Source organism: Haliotis cracherodii, unplaced genomic scaffold (assembly GCF_022045235.1).
Source record: "Haliotis cracherodii isolate W230 unplaced genomic scaffold, xgHalCrac1.p SCAF_10, whole genome shotgun sequence".
Taxonomy (NCBI): domain Eukaryota; kingdom Metazoa; phylum Mollusca; class Gastropoda; order Lepetellida; family Haliotidae; genus Haliotis; species Haliotis cracherodii.
Window position 1 is genome coordinate 9,181,413 of NW_027266265.1, and position 16,459 is coordinate 9,197,871.

The 16,459-nt window shown below is 42.5% G+C and overlaps 1 protein-coding gene across 2 annotated transcripts in view; it reads right to left on the reverse strand.

The window, feature by feature from the left end:
• LOC139446204 (probable G-protein coupled receptor CG31760) overlaps positions 1 to 16,459 on the reverse strand; it is a 266,996-nt gene that overhangs the window by 42,306 nt on the left and 208,231 nt on the right. For both annotated transcript variants that reach the window (XM_071227532.1, XM_071227523.1), the window contains exons 7-8: positions 7,620 to 7,688; positions 5,405 to 5,514 (exon numbers count right to left, since the gene is read on the reverse strand). In XM_071227532.1, coding sequence (XP_071083633.1) covers positions 5,405 to 5,514; positions 7,620 to 7,688 — 179 coding nt within the window. The remainder of the gene's footprint in view (positions 1 to 5,404; positions 5,515 to 7,619; positions 7,689 to 16,459) is intronic.

Genomic DNA, 16,459 nt, shown 5'->3' on the forward strand with positions numbered 1-16,459 from the left:
TCACCTAATCAACGCTTCCTGAAAACTTGGCATTTGGTGCACAGGTGTAATTGTGGCCACCCTACACTAAAACTCTCTGAAACAGAACCGGGTCTGTGCTGGAACGCAACAACGACGGGGAACCAGTTCAAAAACCTCTACAAAAGGGACACAACTCACAATGACTCGGACCACTAGAAATAATGAACACATGGCTGCGATTGCGAGATTAAGTGCATTCGGTTATTGGCTTTAAACATGGAAAATGAAACAAACGGAATAAAGCAATATCTATGAATAAACCAAGCTGAACTATTACTCCAGTAAAGCGTATGCATGAAACTCATTTCTCCATGTTTGCGTGGACGTTGACCAATTACGGGGCAAACCTTTGCCCCGAACAAGTGTTGACCCCATTTCATCTCCCGCAGCATCAATCACAGCTGAAGATGCTTCAGCGTGACCATATTACTCAGAGACAAGATTCCTGGTACACTATATTTATTCAGTATAGTGGGAACATTTCCAACCGAAATTACCAAAGCTATTATAATAATTAGATCTATTTTATGTAGGTCATCTTTACTTTGTTTTAAGAAGACTTGGCATCCTCCTTGAAAAAGACGAATGAGATGGAAGTTAAATATGCGAGATAGTTTTCATTGTTGCAAAAGCTCTTGGAGGACGTTTTAAGGTGAAAGGGGTCGATGTACTTAAGAATAATCGTTATAGAACAGGTTGGATCATTTCCCAATGTGGTTTTACTGTCTTCCCGCTAAAACGCAAGCAGCAAGCAATTATTGTTATTTTTCAACATGTCGCAACGAGTCAGTAACGAAAACTCACTCAGATTACAAAAACGCGTGTTTTCTCGCCATGAAATTGGAAAACGGAATTGGGAAAAGAATTTTTATGACTGGATTACGCAAAATAGGAGAGTTTGTTATTGTTCACATTTAACAATTGTCAGCCTGCAGTCGCCAGCGATAATGAAAAGAAAGCATGTTTATTGATATTTATCACAGACGGACCTGTTACATTTCTGCCAGTACACGGAGTTGATCTCTGTTAGGTAGGAGGTACGTGTAAGGTTGGAGGTGGGCGAGTTTGCTGTAGTTTTATCTTCATCGCCTCTTGGGCACGGGTGTCACGTGGCATGGAATAAATGCCGTTTGGGAATTGCTTGAAGGCCATATTGATAAAGCTTTATAGGAATCGAAGTTGTAGGAGTGTAAATATGTTTCTCGTTTAATCCAATTAATTGTCAGGGTTGACACAAGTTGTTTTTCCTTCAATGTTTTCTTTAGCCCCCACCCTATGCCGTAACGGTTTGATGACGCGCAACTATCCACGTCCCACACTGACCAGAGTGTGCATGGGTTGACCCGTGAAGATCCGTGGTAGAATAGGTCTTCAGAAACCCATGCTTGTGGGAAAAGGTGACTATGCTTGTCGTAAGAGGCGTCTAACGGGATCGGGTGGTCAGGCTCGCTGACTTGGTTGATGCATGTCATTGATCCCAATGGCGTGGATTGATGCTCATGATGTCAATCACTGGATAGTCTGGTCTGGATTATTAACAGACCGCCGTCATATAGCTTGACTATTGCCGATTGCGGTCTTTAACGGCAGGCAGGGGTGGCTGAAGACCTATTCCACCCCGGATCGTCACGGGTCCTAGACAATCCTGGACAACGATGTTGGAGTGTGTGGATCCTGGAGAAGGCTTTCATAGGCGTTTACAACCCACGAGGACGATTTAGTGTTGACACATCGAGATTCAAACCACCATCATACGTTTCTGGTACGCCGTCTCTGCTCAGATATGTGGCGCCGTAGACAACTAGCCATCCGAGCCCTTTCCTCACCTCCGTCATGGATCCAGGCGTTATGGAAAATGACACTCGACACCTTCCAGATTTCGGTCAACAATCCACGTATACCAGTGGTTCTATTGTTAGAACAGAAAGATGGGTGAACAGAAATTAGGTTTTACGTCGCGTTCAAGATCATTACAATTCACACCCGTGAAGATCCGGGGTAGAATAGGTCTTCAGCAACCCATGCTTGCCGTAAAAAGGCGACTGTGCTTGTAAGAGGCGACTGACGGGATCGGGTAATCAGGCTCGCTGACTTGGTTGATGCATGTCATCGTATCCCAATTGTGTGGATCGATGCTCATGATGTCATTCACTGGATTGTCTGGTCCAGACTCGATTCTTTACAGACCGCCGTCATATAGCTGGAATAATGCATTGACTTTGAGATCGTAGAGCGACGTGCGTGTATATGCATGTGTATCTGTGCTTGTACAACTCTGGACTTATGCCGGTCTTATAGTGCTAGCCCACTGAGATACCATTCCCTAGTTTAACAAGAATACCCCAGTATACGGACTCCGAGCAGACCAGCCCTCCATCCCCTTAACGCTGAACGTCAGAGAGGGTAACAACAAGTACAGTAAACTACGTTTATAACGAACACGCTTATAACAAACTGACGGATATAACGAACTTATTTTTTAGTCCCGGCCATTTCTTGAATATGTGTTGTATATACGCTTATAACGAACTACGGCTATTACGAACTAAATTAAGTGGTCCCTTTGAGTTCGTTATAACCGTAGTTTACTGTACATACTTTTAACGTCTTTTGATATGACGCGGTCAGGGGGCACGGTAGGCCCAGTCGTCTAAGGCGCCGCGATTCGCTGTGCAGAGTTGCGTCCCTTGGGCACGCCAGAAACCTATGATTTTGGGTTCGAATCCCGGTTCGCCCCGATTATGTTTCTAAGTTTGTCAGCACCATACCCGTGCTCGTGGGTTTCACCGAAGTGGTAAACGTCTGAGACCTGCATCACTTCGGGCTTTCCTCCCACATTAAACTGACACACCGTGATATAACTGGAATACTGTAGAAAGCGGCGTTAAACCCAACTCACTCACTCACTCACTATGACGCGGTCAGGGATCGAACCACCGACCTTCCGCACTCCGGGCAGACGCTTTATCTACTGGACCACAGAGGTGGTCGTGAGGAGACGAGGGGAACTGGGATGTAAATCCCCTTGAGTGCAGATAAACCATCATACGTGTGACGCTTCCTCAAAGTCGTGCATTGGTTCTCATTTTAATACTTAGTTATAACTGTCTGTGCATATAACACATTCGCCTGTCTGGCATTCAACCTTTAATTAGGGATAAATGCACTTTACTTGTTCACGCAATGATCTGACTTTCAAGCGTTACCCGATGATACTCATAACAGGAGTATTTTTGATTTTCATTACCCTCTTCAGGGGGCAGTTGTACGACCCTTTCTTTTTACAACGTCAAAGATAAAAGAAGAAATTCAGAATAAACGCCGAAAAACGATACGTCTTCCTTATCAATTCAAACATTTATATCTTGTAAGCATCGCACGAAAAAACGTCTTCAAAGATCTCAATTTACCAAAACCACGCGGAAAAAAACGTTAATGTTTCTTATCCACAAAACGTTGCTTCCAGAGGGGAATGTTCGAGATCATTAAACGACTCAAGATATTTCTAGAACGAGAGGTTTTAACATTTCTTCGGTTTTTGTGCTTCCGAATTGACAGTTTCGGCAGATGCACTTATTCTGAGCGGATGGTTTATGTCATAGGACACACTTAACTGATCAGTGGCTGGGGACAGAAGCGAAGAGGCTGAAATGGCGGATAGCTTCCTGATGAGGTTAAGGCATTTGCTTACACTCCAGAGTAGCTGTATATAAACTTCAGACGTTCCTGGTTAGGATCAGGGTTCCAATGGGTCAATGTGACATTTTAGTTGACGATATTGATGGAAGTAACTGTTTAATGGCGCGAGAAACTTTCCTGGCTTATAGTAAGTTTGGAGGATTTCTTTATGTGATTAGATGTCTCAGTGGTAAACTACCATAGAGTCCAACATTCGGGGGGGGGGGGGGGGGGGGGGGGGGGGGGGGGGGGTACTGTGCCATTCTGCTGATAATGACGGGAGAGAATACTAGTCTTCAGTTAAAATCATGAGATTTGATCAGTATGTATTATCGTGTCTACCAGTACCCTGACCAGCCTTCGATAAGGTATAAAATAAGATATCTACGTATAACAACATTCCACTAAGCTATGAAAACATGTTTCCCTTCATAACTTTTTTCAAAAGGACAAGGGAATCAGGTATTCTCCTCCAATTTTGTTCTCAGTTGCCAGAAAACTATTTCACCAGCTCGTTACCAACAATGGCGGCGTACTTGATGCACGGAGTGATAACTCTTCCCTTAAAATGCGGACAACATATATGTCCACGGAACTAACATAAAACCCGGATTTATTACCAGACAAAAACCTAAAAGTATTGATCGGCCTGGAATCGTTCACTGCGTGTTTGAAAATGTCTGGAAGGAGGATGAAAGCGTCTTAAATAATGTCCATGGATGTTGTCAACAATAACAATGTTCTTGTCAAAGAGAACTAGGTTGTGGAAACTGTTTCTCAGTTATTACTTAATGTATATGACATTGTTGCATTATCGCCTTCTTAAGAACGCGATTTAATAGCTGAAGAACAGTGTACATTTCAAACCCTTATACAGCCTCTAGTATAGATTCATAAGATCGTTTTCATTTTGTGTCTGTTTACTCGAGCGTTAATGGTATATCGACCAAGATGATCTTAAATGCTCAGTGATGTGAACAATATTTGTTTGAATTAAACGCTTCAGTTTAATAACCACCTAAGTGACATTTTCATTAAATCAATAGCCATACATAAACTCCTAATGGATCAAAATGTATTCCCACCATTTAATGGCATCTTTGCTATGCAACTAACATCACGATAATGCATATATAGCATTACCGAAACCATATCACAGATAGGAATTGTTTGACCTCAGTTTTTACATAAATTGAAGTAACCTAGGTCACGTTGTCATAACTACAACACATGACCCCTGAATGACCTTCACCTTTCGTCCACGCTCGCTGAAACACATTCAACCTGAAGCTGCAGTGGTCCCATCTTCATCCATCCAATAATTAAACTATGGGTCTTTATCAGACAATGAGATCAAATATGAAAGGGGAGTTTAAGTGAAATATTAATGACTTTTTGTTTAATCAATTAAATTTAACAGAGGGAATAATTAAAACGTCTCACCCATCAAAGTTTGAAGGAAACAAGTTTCAATTCCTATTGTATTTACATCCAGGTTTATATAATTAAACACGATAATACAAATATAATTAGAGAAAACGCATGTCCTCCTTGCCAGCCCTAAGGCTCTGGTACGAGGCGCTCAGTATTTACAGGTTTGATCCAGAAAGAAGCACTTTGTAAGCACGTCCTACATCAACCCGAATTAATGGAATAATTAAATTTTCAAACACAGCATATAACAAAAGGACCATCAATTACTCACCTCCACGTTTTTAATAACAATGCTCCGTATGATATGGAAAATCCAATTTCACGAAACCAGAATCGCAAACAGCAAGTCACAACACTGGCTTCAAAATAACCCACGACGAGCTGTAACAAAGCGAACACAATTAAGATCTAGTAACAGATGTTACAGATGTAACGATAAGTGTAACAACCAAGGGTTGTCATCGTTTCGTTTGAAAATCTATTTTCATCAAATTAAAAGAAACTTACGGGTTGGAGTTTGTATGAAAATGGTTGTATACACTGAAGTCATAGCATCGTATGTTTCTGAAGCTTGAGTCATAAATTTAGCTTACGCTAAAACTGACCTTAGTTTTCTACTTAAATGTTGCCGATAGTTGCCGATTCTGCCTACCGGGGGCACGGGTAAGTCGTCTAAGACGCCGCGATTCGCTGTGCAGAGTTGCATCCCTTGGGCACGCAAGAAACCTATGATTGTGGGTTCGAATCCCGGTTCGCCCCGATTATGTTTCTAGGTTTGTCAGCACCATACCCGTGCTCGTGGGTTTCACCGAAGTAGTAAACGTCTGAGACCTGCATCACTTCGGGCTTTCCTCCCACATTAAGCTGACACGCCGTGATATAACTGGAATAATGTTAAAAGCGGCGTTAAACCTAACTCACTCAATGATGCCTACCATAAATGCCTATGGTACCTGCCTATTCCATAAAGTAATTGAGTGTATTTAACATCCCTTTGAACAGTATTTCAGTTATATCACGACTGATCGCTTCATTAAGGAGGAGAGCCCAAAGTGAGGTTGGTATTCATAGTTAAGGTTCTGACAAAACTAGAATATAGGATTCGAACCCTCGAGCATAGGTTTCGTGCACATATAAGGGACAGAACTCTGCAAAGCGAATTGCGACGCCTTAAACGCGCACCGAAATCCAATGTTGAGGGAATATAGCAAATTTATTGTTATCTGTTTTTACTGCGAGGCCACCGTGATAATGATACTTTGCGCCCTGATTGGGAATCGAACCCGGGTCTGCGTACTGGAGACGGAACGCTTTACCCACTGAGCTACAGATCAATACCCTTATTTCACTGTCCTTGATAATTTGTCTATTCTGGTTATATTTATTCTGATTTTATTATGATGGTAATTGCCATCTGTGTAGTTTGAATCAGGTTATTGCGTACATTCAGTTCAAAATTCTCTTTTAAAACTTTAATTTCTTCGGTGAATGAAATATTCCAAAAAAAAGAATTCCTTTCATTCTACAAACTTATTATAGAAACCGCTTTGATCTTTTATTGAATAATGTTTGTACATTGACACAGAGGTATCAATTTTCAATTTATTAAATTGCACAACTATAAGTCATCTGGGAATTTCAATCACTGGCGATGATATGTTTGACTGCTGTCGGTTTCAAATTCCACAAGTTAATTTGATTACCATCTTTGTTTTCAGCGCTAGTGACCTCTATGGGTTTAATTCGTGTCTGTTGCCTCACGTTTTATGTAAATAGCGCTAAGAAATATAATTTAGCAGCTGTTAAACACATCGGAGACGATTGATTAGTACTACAATACTGAAAAACCCTATAAAAAATAATGAGTGAATGAATTTAAGTTTCGTGCATCTTTGAGTGAGTTGGGTGTAACGCCACTTTTGACAGTGTTCCTGTTATAGCCCGGCGTGTCAGTAAAACGTGACATAAAAGCCACAAACAACTCAGAAAAGTACAACGGGTATTGTGTATACAGGACACGAATCTGGGATTCGAACCCACGATCAGAGGATTCTGCCACAACTAAGGGACGCAACTCTGCACTGCAATGCGGTCCCTATGACATCAGGACCATGTCAAATCTACACTGAAGGATGGCCGTGATATAATTACTCAGTATGTTAACGAAATATTTCCGAGCAATGGCAGTTTGGTATATACACAACGTGAAATGATTCGAAAGTGAAAGTTAAGATTTTTTAATCAGCTCTACCCTGGGTATTAGGCCAAAGAAAGACTTTTGATGCTATTTTCAACTCACGTATTTTTTCCAATCTTTTTCCCGCACGTGACGACATGTATTTTTGTCTCTTGTAAACCGTAATTTTAGTTCTGAATTCTATACCATGAAAATAAAGCCTTTTCTTCTCGCTGATTTTACTAAAACCAAAAAACAACAGCTGGTTTTGGCTTTTCACAAAATTAAAATTTAAACAGAGCACGCTTACCGGACAGTAGAGAAAAAATGCACCCAGCAAAATAATTCTCAGCAGCACGGGACTAGCTGCCTTTAATACCTGGAAAGACAGAAAGAAGATTATGTTTAACTCTGAATAACGTTTAAATACAAAGCGGATGAAATGAAAAACGGCCACAGCTTTGCAAGTTTAATTTGGTATAAATGGTATCAATCAAATGGCAAGCAATGGTTTGAAGCACTGGCATGATTCGCCAGAGTTGCCTCCCCTGAGGCACAAAACAATAATGAAAGTTGAGAAACAAATGCGTATTTTTTTCCGCTACTCGCTTTGAACATTTCAAATTGTGGGTACTAAATCACAAGCAACAGCGATGAAATGTTTGGTGAAGAACGAATGCATAGCTCAGAGCTTGTGTGTGAGGTGGGTTTACGCCTCTTGAAATCGAACACGAGTTTTCGGCCTGACGATCGAACGCTTTATACCCACTAAGCTACCCCACTCCACCCACAATGATAGTTTGCAGACCACATTAAAGCTATCAACGTGTAATCACTATTGTAATCAGTCTTGAACATTTTTCAGTATTTTTTCACTCTGGGCCACTCTGGGGGGAGAGTGCGTGAGAGTGCGTGAGAGTGCGTGAGAGTGCGTGAGAGCGTGAGTGGATTTGATTCCGCTTTCAGGGGGACGCCCGAATTGGTGTTTACTTATTGTGTCAATCGAACCTGGGCCTTCGGCGTGACAAGCCACCGCTTTTTAGATGACTAGGAGGTTGAAACCTCCCTAGGAAATGGGTTCACTCGCCAATACGAGGTATGAAACCCACGAGCACAGAAATGGTGCTGACATACCTAGAAACATAATCGGGGCGAACCGAGATTGGAACCCACAATCATAGGTTTCTGGCGTGCCCAAGGGACGCAACTCTGCACAGCGAATCGCGGCGCCTTAGGCGACTGGGCCACCCGTGCCCCCCTTAGTGATGAAGGTTGTGGTTTACAATTTTTTGTGAAATCGACGCTTGTTGTGCATTCGTCACTACTCGCCCATTTCCGTAACTTGCAAGCATACCCGTCGAATGAATGTTATGAGCGAAAATACGATAAACCAGTCAGAATGCGCACATGACCTCATGTACTTCGGTCAAAGAATTCATGTGGAATATTCTTTTTATGTTATATGTGTTGCATCTAAAATACCCCTAAGATACAGTTAAACGTGTTCAATTATACTTCCTGATAATGTCCAGATGTGTTTTAAATAGCATCTGGAATATATATATGATATTAAGGGTAAATATACGTGAAAAATTACGCAACGAGTTGACAGTTCTTTTAGATGTGTCCGTTTGCGCTTAGACGGAACCCAGTCGCAAAAATGGCCACGAGTCGCTATTAAGCTTGTCCCGAACTAGTCACGGCTTTTTATGTTGACAGACCAAAGGTCATTTCAGAACTCGGTATTCGAAACAAGTGAAGACAACAGTTCTCTGCTCTTTGAGCCTTTCATGGAATGGGGGCGGACGGGTAGCCTGGTGGTTAAAGCGTTCACTCGTCACGCCGAAGATCCGAGTTAGAATAACGACATGGGTACAATGTGTGAAGCCCATTTCTGTTTTCCCCCCGCTGGGATACTACTGTAGTATTGCTAAAAGCGGCGTAAAACCACAAAAAAGCGACAGAGTGACACTTCCATCAAGGTCACGACAACCTGTCTTCCCAGGTGTCCATTCATCAAAGGTTTACCCCAAAGCCAATCCTGATCCTCAATTTAACCGTCTCTTATTGTCACCATGTGGTAATGGGGGTCTACCCAGTGTCGGAATCGCTATAGGGGTATTTACAGGAAAATGTTTGAACACAGTGAAACACGATCTGTTAATTAGACCAATCTGACGTTGTCGCCACTCCATAACCCACACGGGGCTCGAGCCATCACAGGGAAATACGCCTTTGGGTTTAAATGTTAATTCGGTTGAAAAAGAGTCTGTCCTGGCTTTATTTCTGAATACTAAGTGTTGCACACTTCAGGGCTGGTGAAGGAGCGGTCGGGTAGCCTAGTGGTTAAAGCGTTTGCTCGTCTCGCCGAACACCCGGGTTCGATTCCCGACATGGGTACATTGTGTGAAGCCCATTTCTGGTGTTCCTCGCCGTGGGGACTGATGCCGATTTATAGTGCTAGCTCACTGAGATACCATGCCATAGTTTAACATGAATACCTCACTCAGACACAGTATACTGACTCCGAGACGACCAGTCCTTGTTTATGCCCCTTAATGCCGAGCGCCAAACAGGGTAACAACAAATACCATCTTTTAACGTCTTTTGGTATGACGCGGCAGGGGATCGAACTCCGGACCTTCCGCTCTCCGAGTTGACGCTCTGCCACTAGACCACGGAGGCGGTCCCAAACCTGTTACGGATAACCCGATACTTTTAGCGTCATTCAATTCGAACCATAATACAATGGAGATATGATACATTGGCTGAAACGGAAGCCGATCAGCGAACAACACTGAATTGGTATCATAAGTCGATTGACGTATTATATGCCAATCTGACGTGGTATACCCAATCTGAACCAGTCAGGCGTACAACGCCTCAGTTTGACGTATTATACTCCTATCTGACGTATACCCCTGTCTGACCCTTATACCTAAAATCTGACGTCGTATACTCAAAGCTGACGTATTATATCCAATCTCACGTACTATACCCCAATTTGATGTAATATTCCAAAATATGACGTATTATACCCACTCTGACGTACTAAACCCAAATTTGATGTATTGCTCCCCAATCCGACTTATTATATCCAATCTGACGTTCTAAACCCCAATTTGATGGAATATTACCAAATCTGACGTTTTACACCAAAACTGACGTACAAAACCCCAATTTGATGTATTATTCCCCAATCTGACGTATAATATCCAATCTGCGGCTGTCCCTGACCCATCAACCATTGTCTTGCCGATACCGACACAAATGCCCCCAGAGGACGTGGAGGAATCATGGCCTGGTAAGCTAACTCCCTTCCATGTGAAAAAAACGTGATTAAAGTGCTACGGGCATTAATGTAATCCCGCACCCTGCTCGACACGGGACCCAATGGAGATGTATGATTTCATTGATGGCTGCATCTTACATTATATTTATGTCTGACCGACAGTGGATGCATAGTCTTTCATTAGGAGAGAACATGACGGGGTTTTCATTGCAGCGCTATATTACGAGTACAACTCACGGTGCTAAACTGCATATGGAATCAGAAGCGTGAGGTTTCAAATGTTAAAGGTACCAGTGTCCGGTAAATTTAGATACAGTGTTCAATTCATAGAGAAAATCAGACGCCATTTGTTAATTATGGATGACGTGGATCAATCTAATCTCAGAATTTACTGCCCTAATCCACATATTACATTAGGAGAATGAACGGATTCGTTAATATTTAACGTCGTATCCGCATTATTTCAGCTATATAGCGACGAGAATATGTTTTAATATCTACAAGCACGTCATACAAATACAAAGTTATTTCAAAGCAAAACTTGTCAAACTTTATTTAGGATAACAATATTATTTACGATTTTTTAAATCACAGGCCACCAGCAACCATAGCTAAGACCCTGTGCGAACTCTATAGGTTGGTTGGTAGGATTGTTGTTTAACGCCGCACTCAATATTCAAGCTGTATAACGCCGGTCTGTAAATAATCGAGTCTGAACCAGACAATCCAGTGATTAATATCATGACCATCAATCCACGCAATTGGGATCGATGACATGCATCAATCAAGTCAGCGAGCCTGACCACCCGATCCTGTTAGCTGCCTATAAAGACAAGCATAATCGCCTAATACGGCAAGCATGGATTGCTGAAGAACAAACCAAAAAAAACAACCTACATATAAAAAAATGGGCTTTGCTCTTGTAGGATTCCAGGATCTGTCCCCTTGTTTGGAAACAGATGGGTTTGCAACAGTTAAGTTAAAACAATCCGGATCGAAAGTCTTCGGAAGTCAATCGACTCTCACATGACAGGTGATTTCGAACCTAAATCATCGTTCTCATGTCAAGATAATCATATTCCCTTGGGGATAACGAACGAAAAATCGATACATGTAAAAACGTTCAACAGCTTGTCCTTCACAGCAGGTTCGCATTCCACGACTAAGGACCGATGTATACAGCTCACAAAATATTAAGCAACATACATGATGTGGTAATGTATCAAGGAAAGTTGCAACTGTCAAATGACACAACCAAAAAATGTGTAGCGTAATACCCAAGTTTGTAAATAATCGAGTCGGGACCAAACAATCCAGTGATTACATCATGAGCATCGATCCACGCAATTGGGATACGATGACATGCATCAACCATGTTAGCGAGCCTGACCACCCGATCCCGTTAGTCGCCTCTTATGACAAGCGTAGTCGCCTTTTACGGCAAGTATGGGTTGCAGAAGACCAATTCTACCTCGGATCTACAGACTCGATTATTTACAGACCGCCGTCATATAGTTGGAATATTGCTGAGAGCAGGGTTAAACAACAAACCAACCAACATAACGATGGCATACAGGTCTTAGGAGACTAGCATTCCACAGGTTTACAACCGCAACCTTTGTGCAGTATATTTTCAATGTCCCCAATAATATACTGAACCGCAAACGGCACCACGGATAGGTAGATCAGAAACCTTATTTGTCCAAACACTGTAAACATACTTTGAGAAATATTAAAAAGAAATTGGCAAAACTGATCATCAAGGTTGAAATCAAAGTGTCAAATGTTCTTAAAGTGAAACACAACACCAGTCTCTGAGAAAATGGCATCACAAGTGACTGTCAGTATTTCGTGTGTCCGCCATGTGCATTGATGACTGCAGTGCAACGTGGATACATGGAATGGATGAGGCGATTGATGAAGGTCTTAGGCACTTGAGACCACACCCTGGTGAACGCCTGACGCAGCTGCAGTTGTCGGCCTTGGTCGGACGTCATTCAGTCGTCTTTGAATCTCGTCCCACAGGTGCTCAATGGGTTTTAAATCGGGGCTGAGGGCAGGCCACTGCATGGTTCTGATGCCATTCTGCTGGATGAAGTTTCGTGTTGCTCTCGCAGTGTGGGCACGGGCGTTATCATGCTGAAACATGTGGTTGAGGCGACGTGCCAAATGAGGTATGGCGTGTGGTCTCAAGATTTGATCAATGTACCGAGGTGCTGTGACTCCATTGCCTCTCTCTGGACCGATGTTCTGGAAGACAATACGGCCGACCCTCTGTGCAAGACCAATTCCACCCATCCCACACCATGATGCTCGGACCACCCCATGAGTCTCTCTCAACACAAGCATCCGAATAACGTTCCCCACGGCGTCGCCAGATTCTCTCCCTCTCTCTCTCTCTGCCATCTGCTGTTGAGATACAGTAACGGGTCTCGTCTGAGAAGAGGACTCTTCCCCACTGCTGGTGGCGCCAATGCTGGTGCTGTGTTGCCCACTGAAGACGGTCCCGGCGATGACGTGGTGTCAGAATGGGTCCTCGGTGTGGCCTGTGACAGTGGAGATGTCTGCTCGCCAATCGTCTTCGCACGGTGTCCGGACTAATGTGTCGCTGGTGTGTCCCTATGGTCTGTCGAGCAGTTTCCGCAGCAATAACAAAGCGATCTTGAAGATGCTTCGCACAATCTGACGATCCTGACGTCGGGTGGTAACCCTTGGTCTTCCACTACGTGGTCGGTCATCTGTAGTGTTAGTGTTCTGATACCATTGCTGGAGCATGTCTATCGTCCTTACTTGGACTTGAAATGCATTGGCTACTGTCTTGGCATGTGGTAGCAATTCAATAACGAATGAATGCTATCCGATCTGGTGGTTTTTTATAGGGCAAGAAATGGGGCAACGCATGTGCATTTCAATTTGCATGGAACTCACGTGCATTGGGTTACCATGGCCGTTGCCGTGATGCGTTTGGGGGATCGGTTTTATAAACACCTGCTTTGTTTTTTATCATCAAATTTCATTTTTCTTTACAAGGTAATGTTAAATTTTAGAAACTTTGACAAAAATTACCCAGATATTTAAATGACAACTTTTCATGCAATGTTACTTGGGGTGACGTTTCTTTTGCGGTTCAGTATATAAGCCTGTTTTGTCAGTGTAGCAAATATCTGTAACGCAATGTCTTGTTGTACCTGTTATAATTTGAGTAGGAATATTTTTTCGAGACATCCAACATGTCAAGCGAACAATAAATTTGCTTTCGTAAAATCTGAGACAAATTATTGACAAGTATTGTCTGGTACATAACTCCAACCACCAATCCCTTTTTGCATGTTTCTTTTAACGATAACACTGCATGTTATCACACACTTATAACTAAAACATGATGGAATCATCTCAAGGGCGGGTTCCGCCTCCGGTATTGGGAATAGAGGAACAAACATTCCTTCCTTCAATCCAGCATCCCTGTGTGCGGTCAATAGCATTCAAACCATTCTCAGTATCACGTAACGTTCAGCGTTGCAGCTAATCCACATGGTGCCAACTGCTGTCTTGTAGCCAAAAGGATGCTCAATCCTTAAAACACCACCACGTCCCTTTGTAAGTCAACTCTCATACGGGTCTTTGTGAAATAGGGTTCAAACACATGACGTACAATGGCCTAATTTGATTACACTGCCAGTAAAGGCTCATCCGTTCAAAGCTTGGGCCATCTTCAGAAGATTGACAGGTTCTTCCAGCAGTTCCACTGCAAACAATCTGTTATCGGAATTCAATCTGAAGGCAGTGCTTAATCTCCTTGAAGCTTCGAAAGGTACATTTTAAGCTGTTTCACTTATGCACTTTGGAACATTCTTGCACGTCTCTTTGAAACATTGTTTATGTTAAAGGTGATTGTTAAAAACATTCTTGAAGGTCGATTTATTTCACACTGTAGCGTCGGTAGAAAAAGGGTTCTTAATAACATGTGCAGGGTAAATATAGTTGAGGGATTCGAATTTTTATGTCTGACAAAGGTCACATTTCTCTACGGAGTGTGACATACGGACATGCGATGAAACACGGTGTCGGGCGGTAAAAACAGAAACTTAAAAAAATGTGGTAACGTTTGTAATGCGCCGAATCCATCTGCTGATGTTCCCCATTAAAGAGCGAGGCACCAACAGGGAGTTAATATTATTGTAGTAGAGCTTGAAAAGTGTAGTTTGAAGAAGGGTTTTAAAAGAACAATCAGATAAGGATTGCTTGATGGGCAAAGGGAGCGAGTTCTACAGTACAGCTGTTGCATGAGCAAAGTTTTGTTGGTTGGTTTGTTGTATTACGCCGCACTTAGCAATATTCCAGCTATATGACGGCGGTCTGTAAATAATCGAGTCTGGACCAGAGAATCCAGTGATTGATATCATGAGCATTGATCCGCGCAATTGAGCGAATTCTTCAGTAGAGCTGTTGCATGATAATTTTGTTGTTGGTTGGTTTGTTGTTTTACGCTACACTCAGCAATATTCCAGCTATATGACCGCGGTCTGTAAATAATCACATCCAATCTGGAACATACAATCCAGTGATTGATAGCATGAGCATCGATCCAAACCAAATAATGTTTCTGTTTTAGCTCTACCAACATTTGCCGATTTTCGTATCTCAGGTACCTTTCTGGTGGACCCGTGAAGATCAAGGGTAGAATAGGTCTTCAGCAACCCATGCTTGTCCCCCATGAAGATCCGGGGTGGAATAGGTCTTCAGCAACCCATGCTTGCCGTAAAAGGCGACTATGGTTGTCGTAAGAGGCGACTCACGGGATCGGGTGGTCCTGCTCGCTGACTTGTTTGATGCATTTCATCGTATCCCAAATGCGTTGATCGATACTCATGATGTCAATCACTGGATTGTCTGGTCCAGACTCGATTATTTACAGACCGCCGCCATATAGCTGGAATACTGCTGAGTGCGGCGTTAAACATCAATCAATCAATCAATCAATCAATCCTTGCTGGGGTTGATTCACTGATGAGCTGAGTCAGGTGATGGTCCACGTCAGCACTGGGAACTCAGAGAGAGAGAGAGAGTCTTGTGCTAAATTCACACTGACACATTACCAATCATAACTCTATGAAATCTCTACCACTAAAGTGGTGGCATTTTGTACCCAGTTCGTGTTTCACGACGGTGATGATGAAAGTTAGGTAGCGACGAATCCACACGTATCCAAATACAGATTTGAAACTGAAGGTCAAACCGATTGTAACGTGTATTTAAAGGGTAAATGCTGCCTCTTGGGCGGACCTCCTATGACTGCTCTGGAAGATTAATTTTGGAAGATTAGTTCTTATATTAAAGTCCTGCAATTTGTACATAAACTCTAAGCTATGGATAGAAATAATAACAAAATATGCCTTAATATTATATCCGTATTTACGAACCCCAAACCTCGATGTCATTCGGTACGATACAGGGCAGATGGGTAGCCTGGTGGTTAAAGTGTTCGCTCGTCATGCCGAAGGCCCGGGTTCGATTCCCCACATGGGCACAGTGTGTGAAAACCCATTTGTCCCTGGCCGTGAAACTGCTGGAATATTGCTAAGAGCAGTGTAAAACTAAACACACTCACACATTAATTTACACAACATTTGATGGGGATATGCTGCTGTATTATTTGAAGATAATATATTAAGTAAATACACATTTCACAGAATGAAATAGTACATAATCCCTCCCAAGTGTTGAGTAGTATATTAATAAATAAAGTGGTTTGGGTAAGTAAGTGAGTGAGTTGTGTTTAACGCCGCTCTTAACAGTATTCCAGTTATATCACGGCGTGTCAGCTTGGTGTGGGAGGAAAGCCCGAAGTGATGCAGGTC